The following is a 26457-nucleotide window of genomic DNA, read 5'->3' on the forward strand; positions in this document are numbered from 1 at the left end:
CTCAGAAAAATCACCTGAGAGGGCATAAATTCAAATTGAGGAAAGACAGATGTAGGATAGATGTGCGGAAATTTGCCTTTAGCCAGCGGGTGGTTGGTGGGTGGAACAGACTTCCATCCCTTGTCGTGGAAGTTGATAGCCTAAATAAGTTTAAGGCTCAGCTGGACAGGTATTTCGAACGAACAGAGGGGTGAAGTGGAAGTGGTTATTTTTATTTATTTATGTTACTTTTTTTTTTTTTTTTTTTTTTGGCTGATGCTGCATAAGCTTGCTTTCTTGCATCAAATGCCTCTACTAATGCTAATGCTAATGCTAATGCTAATCTGTGCCAGGACTTTTCAGATGCAAAGTTCACACCACTGACAAAGTTGTTCTGTGTGGGATTGTTTCATTTGTGGTTATATTTTTATAAGATTTTGTTCTGTTCATCATCTCATATTGCAACATTATCACTGCACAAGCATTTGGGTGTGTGTAAAACAAAGTGATTGTTGCAGAAGAAGGTGATAAATTGAATTTAATAGCATTGAATTAGTCGTAATCTGACAAATTCAGTGCTACAAAGATGCATAAACATCTCCAGAGAAAAATTACATAATCAATAGTAATTGTCATGGAGGTGTATCCTAGTGTGTGTGTTGTGTGTGAGGACCTGCCACTATTACATCACCTGATATGTTTTTGCACCTTTCTAGCAGTGAATTAATCAAGTTACTGACTAACATTGAGTAGTTGGAGAGGCACTTTTGGCCACTGGCGTGTCATAGGTGGTGTAGTGTTATGTTTGTATTTTGTGCACGTTCAGTTGTATTAAAATCAGAATGACAAGATGGCTAGTCTATATATTTGGTGCCTTCTTCATTCCACCTGTTGTCAACCAGCTGTGCCTTAATAGGTAAAGCTTTATGAACTATGTAAAAGAATTATTCTGCAGTTGCCGTGTCATGTAAGATTGTTCTTAGAAGAGTCCTACATGACACGTGATAGTGTGTATATATACAAACCTCTGTTCCTGAGATTTTTGTCTAACAATGCCGATGCCTTTCCAGGGAAGTATTCCTGCCTGAAACTAATACCACTGCTGCAAAATAGAAAGGAAGAATTTTGCTTTATTACCCCAACTACAGTTTTTGAGTTCGGTATGCCATTCAGCCATCAGTCTCAACAGTTAAAGCAAAATAGTTGCCATTTCTTGGTGAATTAGTGGGTGACTTCAGTCTATTAACAGTAATTTGTATAAGAGGGCATTCAGTACATTATCTACCCTGACTAGAAATATACTTGATATATATAAAAAACAAACTAGTTTTATCCTAATCGTATAAATTTCTGCATCTTATTTTCACAGTTCCACCCTAAATACACTGAATTACAGAAGAGATTTAAAGTAGCCAACCAAAAGGAAAATGGGGAAGTCATGAAATTGGAGCATTTGGCATCGTGTTTTTGAGAAAAGAAGGGAATGGACCACAAGTTATTCATGAAAGCTATATTTGTTGATGTTGCCCCTTCTGGAAACCACAGTTTTTTACTTTGGCTCTGAACAGTTTAAATGGGGGAGTTGGTTTATGCATGGTTACTGCACAAACATCATTTCTACTACCAAGGTATGAGGGTGGTTCAGTAAAGAATCGCCCTCACCTACTTCCACATATCACAAAGTCATGATATTTTGTGTGTAGCATCATACATATCTCTGTACTAAAGGTGTAAAATTTCAGCCCTGTGTCTTAATTTGTTTTTCTCTTACAGAGCTGAATGTGTGACGAAGTAGCATCATGTTGAAGCCAGAGCTGTAATCTGGTATCTGCTCTTGAAGGGAAAATCTCCTAAAGAAATCCGAGGAAATGACTGCTGTATGTAAGGATGAAGCCTATGTAATGGCTTCATCCTTACATACAGCAGTCATCGTGTTTTTGGCATTGTGAAGCACTGGCATAGACAGTTTAGGTGTGGTCGGACATTGGTAGAACTGAGCCCATTCCAGGTTGTCCCCATTCAGCCATTGATGACAGCACGATCAGAAAAGTGGAGTCGTTAATCATGGAAGATCACTGGATATCTGTGCGTGAATTGTCCCAGGAGGTGAAGATTAGTGTGGGCTCTGTTGAAACAGTCCTTCGTGACCAACTCCATTTACGGAAATTGAGTGCAAGATGGATTCCCCGATTATTGACTGGTTTCCAGAAGGCTGATCGACAACAGAAATCACAAGAGTTGTTAGCCCTGTGCCAAAAAAAAATGAGGAAGGCTTTTTCTCTTGTCTAATCACTCAGGATGAAAGTTGGATACCCCATTTTGACCCTGAAAGTAAAAAACAGTCCATGGAATGGCGACATCATGGTCCCCCCCCCAAGAAGGCAAGGGGTCCAGCATCAGCAGGAAAGGTCTTGCTGACAGTGTTTTGGGATGAGAAAGGTGTAATAATGACTGATTACCTGCCTAAAGTAGAACAATTACAGGTGCCTATTATGCCAACTTACAAAATTACAGGAGAAAATCAAAACATGTAGGCATGGCATGCTGTCCAAAGGTGTGAGAATGCTTCAAGACAATGCCCCAGTTCACACTTCTGAAATTGCAACAACACAAGCGGCCACTTGTGTATATGAAATACTGCCCCATCCAGCCTACTCACCCGATCTTGCACCATCAGACTCCTTGTTTCCTTTCCTCAAGTCATTTTTTTGGGGGACCCACTTCCCTGACGACGAGACACTCATTTCTGCAACAGAGTCATGGTTCAAAGACCAACCTCACCATTTCTACAAAAACTGTATCCATAGCCTCATCCATCGATGGGAAAAATTTGTAAATCTGCACGGTGGCTAGTAGTAGTAGTGGCATATGATGCAAGAAAGCAAACGTATGAGCTTATGCAGCATCAGCCAAAAAAAAAAAAAATCACACCATTCCCTCCAAATGCCTGTCCAGTTCCTCCTTAAATTTATTCAACCTATCAACTTCCACAACAACAGATGGAAGTTTGTTCCAGCAATTAACCACCCGCTGGCTAAAGGCAAATTTCCGCACATCTATTCTACATCTGTCTTTTCTTAATTTGAATTTATGCCCCCTTAGGTTCGTAATCTGAACAAGTGGAAGGATCCCATCAGAATTCAGTATGCTCAACCCATTCAAGGCCTTATATATGTCAATCAGATCACCGTGCAGGTGCCTAGTCTCCAGCCACTGCAATTTGCAGAACTTAAGCCTCTCTTGGTAAGAGGAGCCCTTCATTCCCCTCACCAATCTTGTTGCCCTTCTCTGTACATGCTCAAGTAAATCTACATCCTTCCTAAAATGAGGCTTCCAGACCTGTACGCAGTACTCAAGGCGTGGCCTGACTATTGCCTTATACAGTGGGATAATCACCTCCTTTTCACTGCTAGCAAAATTCCTATATATCATTGACAAAACCCCATGACCTGCCCTGGCAGCCTGTCTACATTGCTCAGAGAACTTCATATCTGACTGCACAATTACTCCCAGGTCTTTTTCATTTTCTACCACCTTAAGCGTAGTACCACACAGTTGGTACGTTTCTCTGGGCTTACTTCTACCCATATGCATTTGTCAAGGTTGCCACTTCTTAGCCCATCTGCCCAAATTATCTAGATCCTGTTGCAGTAGCACACTGCCATTACTGTCATTAACAACCCTGCCAACCTTTGTATCATCTGCAAACTTCGACATTAAGCCTGATATACCTTCATCAATATCATTGATAAATATACAAAACAACAGTGGATCTAACACCGAACCCTGTGGGACTCCACTAATAACATTAGTCCAAGAAGAGCAGCACCCATCGATTACCACCCTCTGTCTTCTCCCACTTAACCATCCTTTTATCCATTGTAGCAACTTACCCTTAATACCATTCTGCTCCAATTTGTACAATAGTCTTCCATGCACAACAGTGTCAAAAGCTTTCTTGAAATCCAAATATATGATATCAAAATTATTTTTTGCATCCAGTTCCTTTGTAACCACATCATAATATCCTATCAAATTTGCCAGACAAGACTTTCCCTTAACAAACCCATGCTGTGTCTGAGTTATTGCTGCAGTCTTGTCTAGATGATCCTGCAATGCATCTTTAACCAGCGACTCCATTATTTTACCCAGAACAGAAGTTAAACTAACTGGTCTGTAATTACTCGTGTCACCCTTCGATCCCCCTTTGTGAATTGGGGATACATATGCACATCTCCAGTCCGTGGGAACCTCCCCTGAGTCCAAGGATGCTCTCATAATTATGGCTAAGGGTTTGCTTAGTTGCTTTGCCGCCTCCTTTAATATAACTGGATAGATCCCATCCACCCCAGGTGCTTTTTTACGTTTAACTTCAACAATTTCTTTTCCACTTTGCTCTCAGTTATTACAAGATCATTAAGCACCCTGCTACAATTTGATAACCTTCTGCCATTTTCAAACCTTAATAACTCCTCATGTAGAGAAGGACTAAAACCTGTGCCAAGAATCAACAGGCTAGCACCTCTCCAGCTAGGTCAGGGCGATTCTTTATTGAACCACCCTCATAGTATGAACGCATCATTTAGTTATCTCATATTGTAGTAGTAGTGGCATGTGATGCAAGAAAGCAAGTGTATGAGCTTATGCAGCATCAGCCAAAAAAAAAAAAAAATTACAAAACAATCCCCTCTAAATATTTGTCCAGTTCCTCCTTAAATTTATTTAACCTATCAACTTCAACAATGACAGATGGAAGTTTGTTCCAGCAATTAACCACCCACTGGCTAAAGCCACATTTACGCACATCTATTCTACATCTGTCCTTCCTCAATTTCAATTTGTGTCCCCTTAGGTTCGTAATCTGAACAAGTGGAAGAATCCCATCAGCATTCAGTGTGCTCAAACCCATTCAAGGCCTTATACACCTCAATCAGATCACCTTACAGATGCCTAGTCTCCAGCTGCTGCAATTTGCAGAACTTAAGCCTCTCCTGGTAAGAGGATCCCTTCATTCCCCCTCACCAATCTTGTTGCCCTTCTCTGTACACGCTCAAGCAAATCTACATCCTTCCTAAAATGAGCCCTCCAGACCTGTACGCAGTACTCAAGGTGTGGCCTGACCTTGAGTACTGCCTTATACAGAGGGACAATCACCTCCTTTTCCCTGCTAGAAAAATTCCTATATATATCACTGACAACACCCCATGACTTGCCCTGGCAGCCTGTCTGCATTGCTCAGAAAACTTCATATCTGACTGCACAATTACTCCCAAGTCTTTTTCATTTTCTACCACTTTAAGTGTAGTACCACACAGTTGGTATGTTTCTCTGGCGTTACTGTTACCCATATGCAATACTTTGCATTTTTCAATGTTAAACTTCAGTTGCCACTTCTCAGCCCATCTGCCCAAATTTTCTAGATCCTTTTTGCAGTAACACACTGCCATTACTGTCATTAACAACCCTGCCAACCTTTGTATCATCTGCAAACTTCCATACTAAGCCTGATATACCTTCATCCATATTATTGATAAATATACAAAACAGCAGTGGACCCAACACCGAACCCTGTGGGACTCCACTAATAACATTAGTCCACGAAGAGCAGCACCCATCCCATTGATTACCACCCTCTGTCTTCTCCCACTCAACCATCTTTTTATCCATCGTAGCAACCTACCCTTAATACCTTTTTCCTCTAATTTATACAGTAGTCTTCCATGTGCAATAGTGTCAAAAGCTTTTCTGAAATCCAAGTATATGATATCAAAATTATTTTTTGCATCCAGTTCCTTTGTAACCACGTCATAATAACCAATCAAATTTGTCAGACAAGACTTTTCCTTAACAAACCCATGCTGTGTCTGAATTATTGCTGCAGTCTTGTCTAGATGATCCTGCAATGCATCTTTAACCAGTGACTCCATTATTTTACCCGGAACAGAAGTTAAACTAATTGGTCTGTAATTACTCACGTCACCCTTCGATCCCCCTTTGTGAATTGGGGACACATTTGCATATCTTCAGTCCGTGGGGACCTCCCCTGAGTCCAAGGATGCTCTCATAATTATGGCTAAGGGTTTGCTTACTTCCTTTGCCGCCTCCTTTAATATAACTGGATAGATTCCATCCAAGCCCGTACTCACCAGATGTGAGCCCCTGGGGTTAGCTTATATATATCATAGGCTTCTGTGTCGCCTGATAATTTATATGCATCCCATGCATTTTTCTTCTCCTCCACGAGTCTCATTAGTTCATTTGACAACCATTTAAGCCTAAACCTTGAACAATATTTCTTAATAGGTATGAAACGTTTAGTAGCTTCCACTATTAATTCCTTGAATGCTTCCCACTTAGAATTTGCTGTTGGTAACATCATCAGTTGGTACCACTGTACAGAATTTTAAAACTGTCTGAGACCACTGTAGTCACCTTTATGGAAGCAAAAACCCCTTCCTTTACCCCTGATGGTAATTATATCTTTAAGTAAATCCCACATCAGTACACCGTGATCACTGCCACCTAATGATTCCTTTATCTGCAAATTCTTAATACACGAATAATCACTGCTGATAACCAGAGTATTACCCTCTCTGGTTGCCTCTCGAACATGCTGCTGCAGAAAACAATCATCCAATAAATCCACAAAAGTCTTACTAGTGTGCGAGTGACCAACCCATAAGTTCCAGTCTATATCTGGGAAGTTAAAATCCCCCATTATAAGACATTCTGATTTACTAGCCCACTCTATTTCTCTGTACAACTGTTCATTGTACTCATTCGAGTCATTATGCCTATAACACACTCCTACTCTATGTTTGCTTTTGCAGTGCTTATGCCACACCAAACTGACTCAACAGTGTACTGTTCATCTATAACAACTGGATGCACTTCTTTTGATTTTGTTTTTCTTAATTAACAGCATAACACCTCCTCCCTTTCTAACCTGTCTATCCTTTCTGTACACATTGTACTCCCCAAATTCTAGTTCTGCATTCCTTATATCTGTGTGACACCACGTCTCTGCTATTCCAACAATATCCGCCTTTGATGTCTTGACCAACACTTCAAATTCATCAAATTTATTTACTATACTTCTAGCATTGGGATACATGCAAGTATACATGTACTTATTCTTATTATTAGTTAACCTAACACATCCTATATACCCACCTGTTTCACGATAACTGCCATCAGTCCTTGAAACCCCCAACACCCTTCGCTCCACGCCGCTGCTTATTCTAAGAGAAGTAGTGCAAGAATCACCTTCACCTCTGGCTGCAGCTGCTTTTAACCTTTTAGTCTGTGAATCCCCCCAAACTAGCAGTTTTCTGACCCACCTAACACTGCCTCGATAGCATCAGGCAATTTTAAAGAGGGCGCTGACTCTTTAAAATTACAGCTGTGAATTACAGGCTCCGAAAAAGTGATGTTTGCCATTTTATTTACCTAATTGTTATTTTATATTGAAATTTATAAGTAGCCATATAGTTCTAGATATGCTGGTTATTTTTATTTTAATTTAGATAGAGTTTTTGTAGATTACTACTTAATATACATAAAACCGTTGTTTCGTTCGAATCTTGCAGCCATTGTTTTTGTATAGAGTGGCAGGGAATTCAAATTTTTAATTGTGGTAACTAGGTAGCTGTAACGTAAAATTATATAGTCTAATTCGTATCCCTGCATTTAGTATTCTATTAGATAGTGTAGTATTGACAATTAATTAATTAAATTTGTTGATGTTATTAATTTAAAATATCATGCCCCAGACTAGAGCAGAAAAGCAACGGGCACAAAGTGGCAGGAGTGCTGTGACTCAGGGGAGAACTGAGGGGGGGGGAATCTCCAGCGCATAACAGCCTAAAAAATGTGCAACTTGTGAAATGTTTGCTGAACTCTCTGGAGTGGAACATCATCTAGCCAAGGAGGATGTCTTTGTGTGTGCCAGGTGCACAGTGTCTAGAAATTAGGCATCAGCTCAGTGGCAGATTTAGCACTTGAGAGGCCCCAGGCGCAATTCAATTTTGAGGCCCCCTCTAAATATTTTCAGTACCACTACAGTGTGCATTCTACGTACACATTTTTACTATAGCACGCGCTCTAGATTTGGTGTTTTGGTTTTAATCATTTTGGTTGCGCAATTCTTTCATACATATTTTAACTAATGTTTAAATGAAAAAATGGCACAATTAAGCATTAATGATAATACGTATTCTACTTCAGATTCACATAGTTCGCATAGATATTTCATATAATATGAAGGGATATTCGCATAAGAGTTTACTAACTTCTCATATTAAATTATAGTTTTATTCAGTAACGGTAATAATGATGAGTGTAAAAATTAAAAATGAAACAATTTTATTATTTTTTTTTTTGAGACCTGAGATTTGAGGCCCCCTCTATTTAAGAGGCCCCAGGCGCGCGCCTCCGTAGCCAGGTGGGAAGGAGCAGCAGTGTGTAGCACACACTTCTTGATTAGACCAGGGTTCGAGCCCATCACCACCAAATACGGAGGATGCAGAAAGGTCAGGGAATGACCACCGCATATCCCGGAGCAATATGGCCTTAGTTGCTAATGCTCCTAAAAACCAAATAACAAACAAACAGCACGCGCCTTGTGTCCCTGTGCAGAAATCCGCCACTGCATCAGTTCAGCGTTCTGATAGGCATCTATGACAGCTTGAGGTGTAGGGTAGATGCCCTCGAAGAAATTAATAAGAGGGGCCCGTCAAACTCTCAGCTGCCCAACTCAACACCAGAGCTCACTCCTGGGTATCAGGCAACACAGCGGCAATCTCCAAGGCAGAATGCGCTGGTCCCACAGGGGTTAGTTATCGTCGGCGACTCCATTGTCAGGGAGACGGGGAATATATTGTGTAAAAAGGATAGATGGAATAGGACCAGGGTATGTCTGTCAGGGGCAAAAGTTGATGACGTTGTAAAGCATAACCACTCATTGTGAATACCTTCACGAGTGGTTAATGATATAAGGAAACAAGCTTATGCAGAATCAGCAAAAAAAAATACCCACCTCATCTATCCATCCTTTCTAATAATTTTTCTAATTCTTCCTTAAGTTTATTTAGACTGCTGACTTCCACAGCACCAGATGGAAGTTTTTGGATTATGGAAAGAATTATTTTTTATTTTCTTATGTGATTATTTTCTTATGCCACATAAGAAAATAATCACATTTGTTATGCTTCTGTTCTCAAAAATTTAAGCAGTTCATAAAGGAACAGAACATACAACATCTATCTTCTTTGTGACAGTGCTTCTGTACTGAAGTCCCATAAACCAATTGCTTTATAGCACTCTTAGAGATTGTGGATTCCACAAGTTTTTTTTTTTACAGTTGAATCAGAGGAAACATTACATTCTTTGTTTGCAATGTGGCTTGTGTCCCATGCACAACCCAGAAACTTTAAATGTAATCTAATGTTAATTATAAGAATATTGTTTTTCAAGGTCATTAATTTTTTTTTTTTTTTTTTTGAAACAGAGAGGAATAAATGTTGCACAGTTTTGTAAAGAATTTAATGAAAAAACTGCTAATATCAAAGAAGGTCTACCTCTTCCTTGCATAATTTCTGTTAATGTAAGTATGAATCCTATTTTATTTTCCTTCAAGTATCCAATTTCCTTTTGATTTTATGTAGACAGAGGCAGGACTGGGTCAAAAGTTCTTACCAGGGAAAACTTGTAGTGGCCTCATACTAATGTTTATGGCCATATTGTTAGGAAGTGTGTGTGGGGGGGGGGGATTACAAATAACTAGGGTAATTATCAATCATTAATTTTTTAATGAATTTTAAATATAAATCAATTATTTAATAAGAAAATAAAATACTTTCATTTCATTTATTCAATAATACTTAAAATAAAAGTGGTGACAGCTTCACAGCCATCAAGATAAATCTTATTTTGTTATATATACAGTATAATGTAAATCTAATTACAAATGATGAATGCGTGTAAATCATACAAATCACATTTAAATCAGTAGGTGTAATTCACAGATAGGTAGATACATTATTTATAAAATAGAAAAGAAAATATGTTCTGTTACTTTAGTTTAAAAATTTACATCAAAATATTTCTTAGTGATTTATTTTTTATTGCAATTTCAGAAATTATATCTTCTTTTTGATTTTGAAATTCATGAAAATAAAAATTTCCAACTTGGTTTGGATCATGGAATTGCACAACCGATTTAATATGTACTTTAGTTTGGAAAATGATCTCTCATGTACAATTTGCATAGTAGACAAAATTAAAATTATTTTATATGCTTCAAATAAATAATAATATGACATACTATATAAATTGTATTTATACAACAACCTGTAGCAACAAATTATGCAATTTTTACAGGATTTACATTTTTATTCCATTGAAAATTCATCTTGTCCATATTCTTCTTTGACACACTTATTTTTGTCCTCGTTCATTTTCACAAATTTCACAGTAATGTACTCTTCTACCACTGACATTTTTAATAAATCATATTTTGAGGCAAAGTCTATTAACTGATATTGTAATATCTGGCAAAATCCTTTTAAGCAGGTTTACTATCAATTTGAGACTGTTCGAAGCTAACAATCCAGTTTTAATTGTTTCAAAATTTTTTGGCTTCAATGCAGAAATATCCGCAAATATCTGTTCTGCTTTTGTAAATCTGTTTGTCATTCTCATTATAGCTTGGTCCATAGTGACATTATATATGATATCGGTGTTTAGATACACCATAGATAACTCTTAAGAAACTACAAAGTAGTTGTTGACGGCATCATTTGCTTTTTCTCATATTGTGCTCTGCCTTCACGACGAGTTGCCATGATATTGCACTACCTCGAATAAGTAACGCTTCACTGATAGAGAAGACTATTGTTACTTATTCTCAGTTGAGTACCACCACCCAGACAGCACTGTTTCATGGCTATTGGCCAATCATCAGTGGGTGGGCAGGTACCCTGGTATTGCAGACATGACGACCCAGTTGTGAAGTTAATCACACAATATGAGAGATGCCAATAGGTGTAGATGTCAGTATTTAAAATAAATAAATCGGGTCGTCATGTCTGCAATACCAGGGTACCTGCCCACCCACTGATGATTGGCCAATAGCCATGAAACAGTGCTGTCTGGGTGGTGGTACTCAACTGAGAATAAGTAACAATAGTCTTCTCTATCAGTGAAGCGTTACTTATTCGAGGTAGTGCAATATCATGGCAACTCGTTGTGAAGGCAGAGCACAATATGAGAAAAAGTAAATGATGCCGTCAACAACTACTTGTAGTTTCTTAAGAGTTATCTATGGTGTATCTAAACACGATATCATATATAGATACCAAACTCTTAAAGTATTATGCTTTGTGCATTTATTTATTTTAAATAGTGACATTATATACATTGGTTTAAAAATTTTTTCCTAAATTTGTACATTCATCATATGCCATCGCTCCGCCCATTTGTTTCTTTTGGTGTTTGCGTGTTTTTGAAAATTGGTCTCTATATCAACATCTAAATGAAACATAGATGTTTTTTCTTGGCAAGCAGTTATAAATTTTTCTGTTTCTGTAAGGATTTCATCACTGGTTCTCAACTTCGATTCCAATTTTTTATTGCATCTTTAATCATTCTGAATGCTTGCTGGACATCCATTCCAGAAGTTTGTAAATATAATGACAGCAGTGTGGCATAATGGAATATAAATAAAAATAAATGTGCCATTAATAGAGTTTCATATTTTATAGTTATTTAAAAAAAGAAGTTGCTTGATATCTTCAATCATGGGAAAATTCTTGAGATTTGAATATGTAATTTAATGTTTCAAAATACATACAAAAAAAAAAAAGTCATACTTTTTACACATTCCAAATATTTTTGTAAGTGCACGACCTTTTGACCATGAACAAATTTGACCCAGCACTGATAGAACTTTAATTTTTTATTAGTTTTATTCTGTTTTAAAGCGCCCATTCTGTTATATGATTCTCGAAAAATAACACTGCAACAACATTTAATAATCAGAATGAAGATGTTGCTTGGACAGTTAATGATGTACAGTCAATTATGATAAGGTTAAGTACACGGACATACACCATCGTGTATCTGCTCAAGTAATTTTTCACCATGCATTGAAGCCATTGTACTATCCTTGCATGTTGGAAACACTGTCAGTGGAGTTTCCTGTGAAATTAAATATTTCAGTATCTAACATTCCCAGTGTATTTTCAACTAATGTATATAATGCATTTCCACTTTTACTATTACAATTTTTAAGGGCTATTAATCTTTCTTGAATGCTATTTTCATAAACATCTGATGATGATGGAACATTGACATCCTGAGTCGTATTTATGAAGGATGTTCAATAAATTATCTACCTAAGGTACTTCCCATAGTTATATTTCAATCATAGTTATGATTCGTGATTTATCATGTTCCTACATATCTCAACTTGAATCAAACTAATTTTGATCCCACTATGTTTTTAGGTTGTACTGTTGTAACACCTGTATTAAATTAAGGGTTTGCTGAAATTGGAGCATTATTCAGTCATCAAGTTTTTCACCAAAGAAGGAAATGGGCCAAAAGGCTATTCATGAAAGGATGGCAGCTGTGTATGGCAACAGTGCACTTTCAGAGTACCAGGTGAAATTCTGGTCAAAACAATTCAAGTGGGGGGAGAATCCACTGAAGGTGATCCATGTCCAGGAATGTCTGTGACAGCGACCACTCCAGAAACGTGCCAAACTGTGGAAACTCTTGTGCTGAATGACAAGACGTTTAAAGGTGTCTGTCTCTCTCTCTTTAGGGAATATGACATATCTGAGGGAACAGTTATAATCATCCTCCATGAATATTTGGGAATAACTAAGGTCAGTGCAAGGTGGGCCTCTAGATTTCTGACCCCTGTGCAGAAGCAATTCAGAGTAGTGTTGAGGAGAATTTAGAGCTTTATGGAAGGGATCCTGAAATTTTCATCTCCTGAATTGTTATGTGTGATGAAACATGGGTTCATCACTGGGATCTTGAGACCAAACAAGAATTAATGCAATTAAAGCACAAGGATTCTCCCCCACCCAAAACATATTGGATACAATCTTCAGCTGGCAAGATTATGGCCACCATTTTTTGGGATGCTGAGGGAATTTTGTACATTCACTACTTGGAACACAAGCAGACAGTCGCTGGGGAGTCATATGCATCCTTACTGTAAAACCTAGGGATGTCATAGAGAAAAAATGCTGTGGAAAACTTTCCAGAGATGTGCTGCTTCTTCAAGACAATTCACCAGTACACGAGTCACATGCTATCGCTGCTGCTCTGAGAGATTGCGACTTTACAGGACTTACCCATCCACTTTACAGGCTGGATATGATCCCCAGTGACTATTTCCTGTTTGGACACTTCAAAAAAATGTACGTGGACATTGCTTTGCTGATGATAATGAACTGAAGTCAGCTGCTTCTGCACTCTTTGATGAACAGGAAAAAGAATTTGATTTGTCTGGTATTTCCTCATTGCCAACAAAATGGAACAAATGTGTGGATATTCAGGGGAGTTAATGAAAAATAAAAAAAGATTTTTGCCTCAATCTTGCATTTCATTCATAAGTAGGTAGATAATTTATTGAATGTCCCTCGTATCTGGATTAAAAAACTTCGCTTCTTGAACTAATTGAGAAATTTTCTTTTTAATTAACAAAAATATGGCATCAATAATTTTGTCTGTGGTAGTCTTTGAAATTAGTGAAACTAAGTTACCATATCCTTTACTTCCTTTTGCAACATGTTTCAATCTATCTTTACTGTTACTCACATTTTTCTAAATAGGATTTTAAAAACGGATGAAATTTGGTGATCAGAATCAGGATTTCCAAAATATTTTGATTTTATCGTCACTCAAAGTACACGCAGCTTCATTATGATCACGTCCAGAATGCGGAAACTTAGTCCTCTTTTTCCAATAAGCTTGACTGTTTCTATAACATAAATCATTACTGCCTTACTTTCGCTATCCAATTTATCATGATTTAATTCAGTTTCAGCTTTAAGAAGACTATTCACATCCTTATTTGTGCTTTTCATAATATATGCTTCAGAGCCTGCACAATGCACTTTCATTTTTCATGTTCTGCGATCTGTTGATAAAAATGTTTAATTTTCTAAATCAGTATCACAGATAAAACAGTCATTTATAAAAATACTATGATCCTTGCTTGAGCTAAATGCTAAACGCAAAATTATTTTGTATACAGTACAAAATAATTTTGATTCTTCTTGTTCGTATGTAAGTCACTCTTTTCATTCCATTTTTCCGATGATAAATTTTTCTGAAGTCATAGTTTGGTATTAACTTTTGTACAGGTTGGAATTCAAAAAAAGATGTTATGTCAGCAATAGCGGGTCGTATAAACCAGTTTTTGGCAGGTGTATCTTCAATAACATCTTGATTTTGTCTATCAGAATCATTCATTTTAATATCTTCATTTAGTTTGATTGTGTGTTACTGAAGTTTTCTGATTGTTGATGTTTGCTCTTTTCTAGTTCTTGACATATTTCTACCAAGTTTGGGCATTCGTATTTCTCTTATATTTTCAAGCTGTTGTTTTGCTTCGTCTTTACTGTCCATGCTTTTTTCTTTCGGTGCTGCTAGTGTAAATTCACATAAAATAACATTTTAATCCAAATCCAAATGTTCCATTTTCGTGTCCGTTTATATTATTTATATTTACACAGAATAAGTCAGTTAATTTTTTACATGTTCCAGCAGTGGTGTCTAGCTTCAGTTTTCTTTTTTCTCTTTCCTTTTTCTTCTCCTTTAAATTTTTGTTTGCAATCCATACCTATCAATTATTTAAAAAAAATTGCTTATTTCACTTTATTAAAAGTGAAATAAGGAATTTTTATTAAAAGACATTAAAATAGCAAACCATTTTTAGGGAAAGTAAATTATAATTAATTAATATTACATCTGGCAGCATATTCAATACAATTAATTTCAAAGCTGGTAAAGGAACAGTTTTAAAGAAAGAAAATTGCTTTTTTCATTTCATATAAAAATTTTCTGCTATTATAATTAATGTATTTTTAAATATATCATTGTTTTAATTACTGCTTCATTTAATTCATTATTTATTGACAATTTTAAATTTTTAATTCAAAAGAGATTATACTAATATAGCTTAAAATTAATATAACTGATAATGATATTGATTCAATATAAAAAAATTAAGTACACACACATGAATCAATTCGTATCTTGAAAGCGATAGAAATCAACAAGCTTTCAGTATAGGAAACATATGCCACAGTGGATAATGAAACATTAATATAACACTGTGTTTAAATTTGCTGTTGCAACAGAATTAAAATGTATTAAACTACAACACTACTTAGATATGTACCTATATTTATTTCAGTGTGTGCACGCTTACTTATCACACTTTAACTCTACACATCAACTGCTAAATTAAACTAAATTTTACAATTTCTGGGTCTAAGCTTACATAGATTTTCAAATCCACAGGTGGTCCAATTAACACAAATTAAGAGTTAAAGGGATTAACATTCCACAATTCAGTGGGGCGCTTCCATAGCAAGGTGGGCAGGAGCAGCAGTGCGTAGCACACGCTTCTTGATTAGACCGGGGTTCAAGCCTGTGACCACCAAATACGGAGAATGCGGAAAGGTCAGGGAATGACCACCGCATACCCCGGAGCAATATGGCCTTAGTTGCTAATGCTCCTAAAAACCAAATAACAAACAAACAAACAACCCATGGCAGTATCATGTCCCATACCTGACTGCTCCGCAAACATCAAGAAAATAGTGCATCTTAAAAGGCTGTGATTCAGAGGGCAACTGCCCCCCCTCAGTTCTCCTCTGAGCCACAGCATTCCCATTAGCTTGAGCCTTTTGCTTTGCTGCTCTGGTTTGAATCATGATTTCGATTTACTTTCAATAAAATTTCAATTTCAGTACAAAATTAAATCCTAAACTTGTATCCCAACACAGTTATAACACTATATGTTTCAGTAATGAGTGTTATCTACGAAATCTACGAGTGTTATCTACGAAATCCCTTTATATAACTTCCCGTATCAAGTTATGTATTAATTATTTATTTTTACTAATTATTTATGTTACGTAACCTAAGTGGTTATATGTATAGTTAAAAGTACAATTTAATTGCCAATGAAGTTCGACAAGATTAATAGATTTTACTGATTAATTTTCCCGTAACAATGGCGGCTATTTACGAACGGTAAACACGTGGATTTGATACCCTTTCCGATACTAAGTAATACCTACCTACCTACTACGATACTAAGTAATAATGAAAATTGTATTTTTATTCCTGTGATCACGATATATGGTCGAAAAGCGTTGTCAGCATCAGGAAGGAAAATCGTTTTGACTATTTTCGGTAGATTCTTTTTAATATTTTTAATTGTGTTAAATTGATTTTTAATTGCGTTGAATTGATTTTTAATTGTGTTAAATTGGTTTTTAATTATTTTTTTACTCTAATGTAAGTTTTTAGATTTTTTTCGTTTTAATTTCTGGAGAGTATCATACGGAAATGTTCTACATACTATATTGAGGTAAACTCCTCTTATTATTTTACAAATAATGTATAGCCGTATACCCCCCTCCCAGCCTCTGTCGTGTCTCACGGTGTAGAAAGCGTGTGCCCACGGATTGGCTAATTATTATTATTATTATTATTATTAGCCATATGGTGCAAGGAAGACTAAAGCTTTTGCTGCACCAGCCAAAAAAAAAAAATTTCTAAGTTACCATGAGAGAGAGAGAGAGAGAGAAAACAAACAAGAGTAAGAAGTAGAAGGGAATCACCAAGGAAAGAGAAGAATGATGATATCCAGCTCAGGACCCTGGGTGTGCCAAGCCCATACTCACCAGATGTGAGCCCCTGTAGTTATGGGGGTATTTTGTTTTGTTATGTCATGCTTACTGTTTTGTTGTCTTTATTATTTTTATATTCTTCACTAACATTGTTCAGTCCAATATTTGCAATAACAATACCAATACTGACTTAAACACATGCGGCATATGTCCAGTACTCCATCCAGGGGCCAACTTTGGTACAGGTTTTGCAACCCCGGACAGCCCAAGAACAACTATATTCCCCTTATTCCATTTTCTTTCTGCTGTCCTTAAACTACAATTTTTTCTTGTGCATGATTAGGCTGGCCAAGAGCAATATCAAGATGCTATTCTTCTGCTATTGCTCCTTTTTTCGTCTCAAGCAAAGTTGAGTGTCTTTTCAGCACTACTTTGATAGTCATTTATTCTCCCTTTGCTGACACTTCTGCCTCATTTGTTTAATTGCTTACTTCCCCGTCACATGGGCACAGTTCACTTTGACCAATTCACTCCCCCAGCACCTGGGGTTACTTAAACTGATATAAATATACAGTGAACTATCAGCTCATTTCTTTGGTCTCCCATACAGCTAGGGTGACCAACTATTGATTAGCCAAATTCTTGATATCGACCTTAAAAAAGTGGGACACAACCAAAAAAATTGATTTTTTCATTGGTACAGCAGATTACAAAATATTCTGTAATATTAATACATTATCTATACATGCCAATGAACATGTTTCACATATTGCTATGTGGCGCGTACCAATTAGAAGCTTGGATTTTGTTCGTTTCCAGGAATCTAAGACAAATTAACATCGAAGATGTAAATGGAGATTTATTTTATTTAAACTTTCTATATACATTTACATTATGCTAATTTAATGAATTTTAGTATGATCTATTATTATTTTATATTATTTATTTTATGTTATGTGATAAATCGGGACAAATGGCATCCTGCCTAGGGTTCTTTCAGGACGCCTCTATAGAGACCTGAAAATTGGTATGTGAGGCAAAATTCGGGATGGTTGGTCCCTACATTCGCTATACTCTGCTACTTAATTGCATGGACTCCAGTCTGATCCTTAAATAAGTTGTCAAAACCTGACATTATTCTGTCATCTTAAGTTTATTTTGTTTAAATTTCAATCTGCGCATTTTGACTTCTTTCAAACTTTCACTCATTTTTTTCTTTGACAGAATTTATTGGTTTTATTTTAGCATAATCCTGCATTTTACTTTTATTTATTTATTTTTGAATTATATTCTTGTTTTTCCTTCCCTTTTTTGGTCTCTGTTGGGTCGGCTATGATGTTTCTGTTATGATGTATACGTTTCGTACATATACATCATAACAGAAACGGAGACCTCGCTTATTGTTGTTGGTTCCTTTGAACCCACAGCATTAAGTATTATTTTATTAATTTCAGTTAATTTTAATTTTATAATTTATTTTCAGAAAATCTGCTTTTACTTTGCAGATGTTTACATTTTTGACTTGTGTTTAGTTCCAATGATATTAGTTGTTCCACAGCTCATTTCTTGAAACAATTTAATCCAGGAAATGTTTACTCTCCTTAACTTTTCATGGCAGTTCTTGGATAGACCATAAATGTCTTGCACCACTGGAAGATGGTGAATGGTTAAATGTGGTTTTTACCTTTTTGAGATCAGCTGACTAACTATAGAGATGCTGTATTTGTGCATTCTCAAATTGCTTCTTTTTTTTTTTTTTGTAATTATCAGTGTTTATTAGCTTGTTTCTTCTGATGGTTTAGTTATATTAATCCTTGCTAGTGATCGTAATCAATGATAATAAATGAAACCCTTTTAAGAGCTTAATGTCTAACAGTCAATAATAGTTTAGCAAGTGTTAAGATACAAATGCTATTAGCTTGTTTCTTCTGATGGTTCAGTTTATCCATCCTTGCTGGTGATTGTAATCAATGATGATAAATGTAAACCTTTTTAAAAGAGCTTAAGGTCTAACAATCATAATAAGAGTTCAGCTAGTGTTTTAAGAAGCACTTGCAAAAAATTTTTTTTGTAAGGAGCAGAAAACGGACCATTCAAAGACCTTACAATTTCAAGCTTTCCTTAGGGTCAGTTAACAAGTTGTTTATTGTTTCATTTTTTCATTCTTTCCACAAGTTACGAATAAATAAGTTTTTCCCCTTTTTTTTTTGTTTTGATAGCCTGATCGTAGCTATCAACTTGAAATTCATAAGCCTCCTAATAGCTATTTTTTGAAGCAAGCTGCAGGGTGTTATAGAGGAGCAATGTATCCAGGTAAGCATACATGTTTTAATTTATTTTTAGTTTTCCTTCTCCTTTCAGATTTATGTGTAGCAAAGATATATACTTTTTCTGTGAGTGCAAATTACATAAATTTTTAATATGTGAAGTTCTCAAAACTTATTTGGGATTGCAGTTTTCTGATTTTCTGATCGGGATAGGCAATGAAATGTGAGGGTTGGCAAAAAATATATAATACACCTGTTGCATAAAGAAAGTGGATTCCATTTTTATGAGAAGTAATGAATTTTTTCTGGTGCTAAATGTTTTGGTACTAAGCAAAAAAAGTATTGTAACCATGGATGTTGTCTTCCTCCTTAAAAGTGGACCTCTCCCTCTCACGCACAAGCACTAGTTTTTACCTTTTAAGATTCAGATTGGATCTTAAAGGATAAAAAATCATTTGTGTTGACCATCCTGTTCTCATCGGAGAGGATGGTTAAAACAGTTATCATGAAGGCGCCTCTGTAGCCAGGTGGGAAGGAGCAGCAGTGCATAGCACACGCTTCTTGATTAGACCAGGGTTCGAGCCTGTCACCACCAAATACGGAGGATGCGGAAAGGTCAGGGAATGCCGCATATCCCGGAGCAATATGGCCTTAGTTAGACCGGGGTTCGAGCCTGTCACCACCAAATACGGAGGATGCGGAAAGGTCAGGGAATGACCACCGCATATCCCGGAGCAATATGGCCTTAGTTGCTAATGCTTCTAAAAACCAAACAATCAACTGATCGCATTAGAGAGGCTGAAGAATATGACATGGAGATCTAGAGGTAGGAATCCAGTAAGAACTTGTAATGCAGTGGTTGACATGGTCCAACATGCAGATGTCATTTGCAGCATCATAAGCTACTGGACCTGAAGTATCAGACATTGTATTCTTACTATCATTATCCTGTTATACTACACCACAGCGGCGCCGTATGTGACAATGGGAATAAATACCGCAGTGTAAAGAAGATGCAAAACCCTGCCTTTGAGGCCCCAGTCTTTGCAGGTGATATTTGCCAGCATGGTAATATAGGCTTTAATTTTATCTTTGATGAAACATAGGTGGGGAATGAACATTCCTCGATTATCCAGTGTAATACCCAGATATTTGACAGAGCATTGGTTTTTGAGCGATTGCCCTTTATAACAGATGGTGGGAGGTCTTCTCACATCTAACTTTCCTTTCAGTAGAAGGCTCATTTCAGTAGAGACTGAAAGTTTGTTGTTCTCAGCCCACTCAGATAAGGCAGACAGTACTGCACTGGCCCTAGTTTCTATTGTAGCTCTCGTAGGTCCTTCAGTGATGATAAGATCGTCAGCATAAGAAGTTTGTGTGACATTGGGATAGATCTTCAGCAGCCAGTCATCCAGGATCATATTCCACACTGCTGGACCAAGTATGGAGTCCTGGAGACATTTCCTGGTAAGTTTCTGGGTGATGGAATGAAACTTCATTTTGATGGTGAGAAAAGTAGCTCTTGAGGCAGTTGAACAGATTCTGGGAGCAGTCAGTGGCCTTGACCCTCTGTAGGATGGCTGGCCACCAAACTGTGTCAAAGGCTCCTTTAAAATCTATAAAAATTGCTAAGGCATAGGTGGCCTCAAAATCTTTCGCAAGTTTCAGAATCATGGTCAGAGCATCAAATGTGGGAAAGTGACATTGTTGACAAGCCCTAAAGTGGCTGGCCAGTAATGTCAGTGACAACAGATAACAAGAGCCAGACTGAAGCACTGATCAAAGAGGACTGCCACATCACAACACTTGAATTGTGTGATGCACTAAGTATAGAGAAGCCTGCTGTGATAACCATTATAAAGGAACTAGGCTCCAACAAGGTTTGTGTCCAGTGGGTTCTGAAAATGCTGACACCTGAGCGCAAAGAAGCCCAGAAAGTCATCTGTACAGAGCTGCAGGGGTGAAGGGGAGGTTTTCTTTCACACATGGTCACAGGAGATGTAACCTGGGTCCACCATTATGACCCTGAAAGAAGAGACAGTCAATAGAGTGGCACCATCAAAATTCACCATGCAAGAAGCAATTCAAAAGGCAGCCTTCTGTCGGTAAAGTCTTGGCAACAGTGTTTTGGGACAAAGACAGGTCTTGCTTGTGGACTTTTTGTAGCGTGGCACCGCAATCAACTCAGATTGATGTATGGAAATGTTGAAAAATTTGAAAGCCTGCATCCATAGTTTGACCAGACAGAAACTTTAACGAAGTTCTTCTTCTCCATGATAATACATTACCTCACACCAGTCCGCGCACTGTGGAGCCTATTGCAAAACTGGGATGCACTGTTCTTTCTCACTCCTCTCATAGCTTGGATTTTGAACCTTCCGATTATCACCTCTTTAGCCCGCTGAAGGGTGCACTCTGTGGAACCCATTTTGCACACGATGACTAGCTCAAGCACAGTGTTCGTGAAGCCCCCTAGAGTAAAAGTAATGCGTTTACAGGATTGGAATACAGCATGACTCAGATGGTGGAAGTGCATAGAAAATAATGGTGACTGTGGAAAAATAACAGTGTTTATTAATGATTGAGGATTAATTCATGTAAAAGGCATAGTTGTAGGAATTAAATTTTCTGAGGAAAAAAAGGCATTACTTTCATACTTCTCCTCGTGTATACTATATGCAGTGAAAGGAAATGGATGTGAACACAATGCTGATTTGATGCTAAAATTTGGTGAACATCCTTTAGTACACAATGTAATGCCCATTTGGAAGGCTCTAGTAAAAGTGTTTGGAGTGAAGCAAAGTCTGTGACATACAGTGTTTGCTATATTTTATTTTCATTATGTAGTGTTGCATATTGACAGCTTTGTCATATCTTATATACTGATATCAGTATATTTTCTTTTGCTTTGCAATATTTTTTCTTATTGTTTTATCTCTTTTTAATATAAAAAAATGAAAGCTACTTTTGCCTTTAATGTTTATTTTTGTTCTAGACAAAGAAACTGCTGGAAAAATAACAGTTAAACACGTATATGAAATAGCATTAATCAAGAGTCAAGATCCTGCTTTTGATTGTGTGCCTTTACAAAAAGTATGTGAGTTATTAATAGACAGTGCAAGAACATGTGGCATTGAAGTGGTTCATCATTTAAAGGAGGAAGAATATCGTGATTTCCTTGAAGAAAGAAAAATAGTGCTTGCCAAACAGCAAGCAGAACTTGACGAAAAGCGACAGGCAAAAATGCTTCGAACTAGTTGAAATATTTGTTTTTCCAACTTGAAAAGTTAAAATATTAAAAGATAAATAATATAACAGTATGGTGCTTTTATTAGGTATATTGTATCTACAAACTTAAATGATTATAAAAGATATAGTTAACTCTAAATTACAGGTTATTTTTTTATATGCATTCATGTTTTATGTAGTTTCACTAGTGTTCTGAATTATTTTGGATAAATGGGAAAAAATAAAAATACAGCACAAATGTTCACCTTGGCACCAAATGATCTGTTACTTGTTTTTCTTGTTGCTTCTTAACTATCATTTATGTGATTTCATGTATCAACAATTAGTGTTAGCAACATGATGCAAGGCTTATATAGCACCAGTCAAAATAAAATAAAATACCTACTTCATTTGCCCATTGCTGTTAGTAATTTAATGATTTTTTTTTTATTATTATTTTTTTATTTATTCAAGATACCACTTCCATGATACTGGGTAGAGGTTTATTTCAACAATCAGTTACTCTTTGGCTGAATGCAAATTTTTCCATACATCCATTCTGTAATCATCCTTTCTCAATTTAAATTTATATCCTCTTGTTTGTCAACTGAGAAGGAGCAAGGATACCATTAGCATTTAGTTATCACTTTTAAAGCCTTATACACTTCAATTATATCACCACACAAATGTCTAGTTTCTAAAGATTACAATTCACAGAACCTCAGTCTTTCCTGGTAATAATATCTATTTGTGCCCTTAATTAATTTAAACAACATCAGCATAATTTTGTTGCTTATCTTTGCACTCTTTCTAACAAATGTGTCCTGTCTGCAATTAGGACTCCAAACTTATTTGCTGTATTCCAGATGTGGCCTAATCATTTCCTTATACAGTGGAATAATTGCCTCTTTATCCCTGCTGGCAAAGTTCCTGTATATCATTGACAGTTCCCATACTTATTTGCTGTATTCCAGATGTGGCCTAATCATTTCCTTATACAGTGGAATAATTGCCTCTTTATCCCTGCTGGCAAAGTTCCTGTATATCATTGACAGTTCCCCATAGGTTGTTCTAGTAGCCTGTTTGCACTGCCCAGTGAATTTTATGTCAAAGTGCACAATTATCCCTGTCTTTTTTCCTTATGAACTATCTTGATTTTGATGCTACCCAATCGGGTATGCTGCCCAATTACCAATTGCTGCTAACCAAACGCAGTACTTTGCATTTATCGATGTTAAACCTCATTTGCCACTTTTCAGCCCATCTGCATAGTCTATCCAGATATTCTTGAAGTAGCATTTCCTGATTACTATCATTAACTACTGTGTCCTCTTTTGTATCATCAGCATACTTAAGACATCAAACTTGAAATACCGACATTAATATCATTAATAAATATTAATGATATTAATATTTATTAATGAGGCCCCTGCCAATGGCCAGTTTTTCAATTATAATTGAAAAACCAGCCATATTTACACTGAAAATGTGACCCCCTCTTTAAATGAGGCCCCTGCCAACGGCCAGTTTTTCAATTATAATTGAAAAACCAGCCATTGGCAGGGGCCTCATCTGAAGAGGGGTCACATTTTCAGTGTAAATATTTTCTAAAGTAGAATATATTATAATTTCTTATTATATTACTATTATAAGAAATTTTTGATAAAAATTTCTAATAGTAATAAACCAAGAAAATGTGTAATATAAAAGCATACTTAAGCAACTTAAGTGTTTAAATTTTATTCTTATACCTTTTTATTGTACAATAAGTTAAAAGTTTCTATTAAAATTGTTTTTATTATTACTTTATTTTTCAAGTCAAAAAACAACATTTTTGACCTCTTATTTTACATTTTTATCAAGGAATTATTATTCACAATATAAACATAAAAACCTATATGGTATTTTGTATTTATATGTATGTGCAATATACAGTGTGTGTGTGTGTGTGTGTATATATATATATATATATATATATATATATATATATATATATTAAAGGGACCTTAAATTTAAATATGCCCGGGGACCTATTTCATCCTTAATCCAGCCCTGGGTACTGCCACTCATCACTAGTCCATAAAGAGCAGTGGTCATTTATAACCACTCTGTCTCCTACCATTTAACTATTCCATAATAGTAACTTGCCTCCAATGCCACATTTCTCCAATTTTTACAACAGTTGTGCATTAGTACAGTCGTTGTGCATTAGTACATTAGTAAATTTAACATGATGTCAAAATTATTTTTTACATCCAGTTACTTTGTTACTGCATCACAGTAGGTAATCATATTGGCCAGGCATGATCTACGTTTGACAAACCCATTTTGTGATTACCTTATGGATGCGTTATCTTGCCTTACTTCTTTAACTATTGACATCATTATTTTCCCTGTCACAGAAGTCAAGCTTACAGGTGTATAGTTATCCACTTCACCCTTTGAACCACCCATGAGAAGAGTAGATATATTTGCACATCTCCATCTGTAGGGACTTCTCCCGAATCTAAGGATTTTCTTATTATTGTGGCCAAAGGTATAACTACCTCTTTTGCATCTTCTTTTAATATAAATGGATAGATTGAATTAGCTCACTCAAGTGCTTTATTCACTTACAGTTGCAGCAGTTTATTCTCTGCATTTTTTTCTGTTATGAAATAATTTAATTCCAAATCCATATTAGATAGACTTCTGCTAACCCTCTCCACAAGAACTGCATGTGTGAATATAGGTGAAAAATATTTATTCACTTTAACAGCAATCTGTACAGGATTATCATTAGTTATGCTATTTATATCCAATGAACCAATATGATTTTACCCTTTCCTTCTAGTGTTTACATATGCATAGCCGACCGGGCTAGCCGGGTGGGTAAAGTGCCTGCCTGGCAACCCAAAGGTCATGGGTTCGAATCCCGCCTCAGGCTTGGATCAGAGTAGTGCAAAAACCTTAGGAGGTGCATTATGGCCATAGAAGCCGATGCGCTAACAACAAAACACATATACATAGAATGTTACACCAGACTGATTTAATATTACACTGGCTTGTGTCTGTTGGTTGTAATGATTGAGAATCTATGTACTTCTTAGCCAAAAGCATAACCCCCACCCCCTTCCTGTCACATCTGTATTTGTAGTTTTTGTACGCTTTATAATCACCATATTCAAATATTGCATACCCAGTATTAGAGTGACACCACTGTAAGCATCTTTGACTTTTTGGGTATGTTATGTTTCACACCATTTGTTTGCCCTATCTTAGAAACATTCACAGAAAGTACCTTGTGAAGGTGTACCCTCATAGCTGCAAACCACAAGGGTGACTAATTTAGAATATTATGTCTCAGCTAAACCAGTTTTATTTTACATACTGTCAGACAGCTTTCACTCTAACAATTCTTGCTGGGACCTCTGACTCACAGATATTCTTAGTCCAGAGGGTGGAGTAGAGCATAGAAGAAACATCCTGGACACTTATTATTACAAACAGAACTTATTTTGTTGATGTTTCTAATAATTTTAATCTAATAATTCTAATGTTTGTAATAAATTATAGTTTCAATAAACTAATTGAAACTATAATATACATTTGGTTACCAAGTAAATAAGTAAAACATTAGAAATTAATACATACACACACACAGTATATACATAAAGAATTACACTCATATACTGTTAATATACAGTGGAACCCCACTTTACAATTGGTTCACTGTATGATCAAATCACTTTAAGATGGACTCTCCATAATAAAATACTGTTTACTATATGATATGTAGTAAGCACTGGTCATTTTGATCACGTTTGCCGAATTCAATTTTAAATCTGTTAAACAGCAATTATAATAAGCAAAAATATGATGGATATTATCTACAACTATAAAAGTAAAGATATAAGGCACAAATTTACACTTTTATTACATTACCAATTAACAAAATTAAATGATATGTGAAAATTGAAAGACCATTTTCCACAGGTTAGCAAAATAAAAAGTTTATACTTATGTACATAGCTTAATACTGTAATATATACATACTAATTGATATTTCTGTTTTTAGTTAAGGTAATTACTTTCATGTTTAGAATGGGTTACTTTTTCAG

General features: G+C 36.2%; 1 protein-coding gene across 2 annotated transcripts in view; it reads left to right on the top strand.

Annotated features, from left to right (window-relative positions):
- Window positions 1-22741, top strand: part of mRpL11 (mitochondrial ribosomal protein L11) — a 37384-nt gene extending 14643 nt beyond the window's left edge. The window contains exons 2-4 of one of the 2 annotated variants that reach the window (XM_090386087.1): window positions 9488-9583; window positions 19082-19175; window positions 22125-22741. In XM_090386087.1, coding sequence (XP_090242213.1) covers window positions 9488-9583; window positions 19082-19175; window positions 22125-22390 — 456 coding nt within the window. In that variant the 3' untranslated portion in view covers window positions 22391-22741. The remainder of the gene's footprint in view (window positions 1-9487; window positions 9584-19081; window positions 19176-22124) is intronic. The other variant, XM_090386088.1, reaches the window with a different exon arrangement.
- Window positions 22742-26457: the final 3716 nt, after the last annotated feature.

The sequence above is a fragment of the Mastigoproctus giganteus genome, chromosome 12, assembly GCF_048544385.1.
Source record: "Mastigoproctus giganteus isolate SK-2022 chromosome 12, ASM4854438v1, whole genome shotgun sequence".
Lineage (NCBI taxonomy): Eukaryota > Metazoa > Arthropoda > Arachnida > Uropygi > Thelyphonidae > Mastigoproctus > Mastigoproctus giganteus.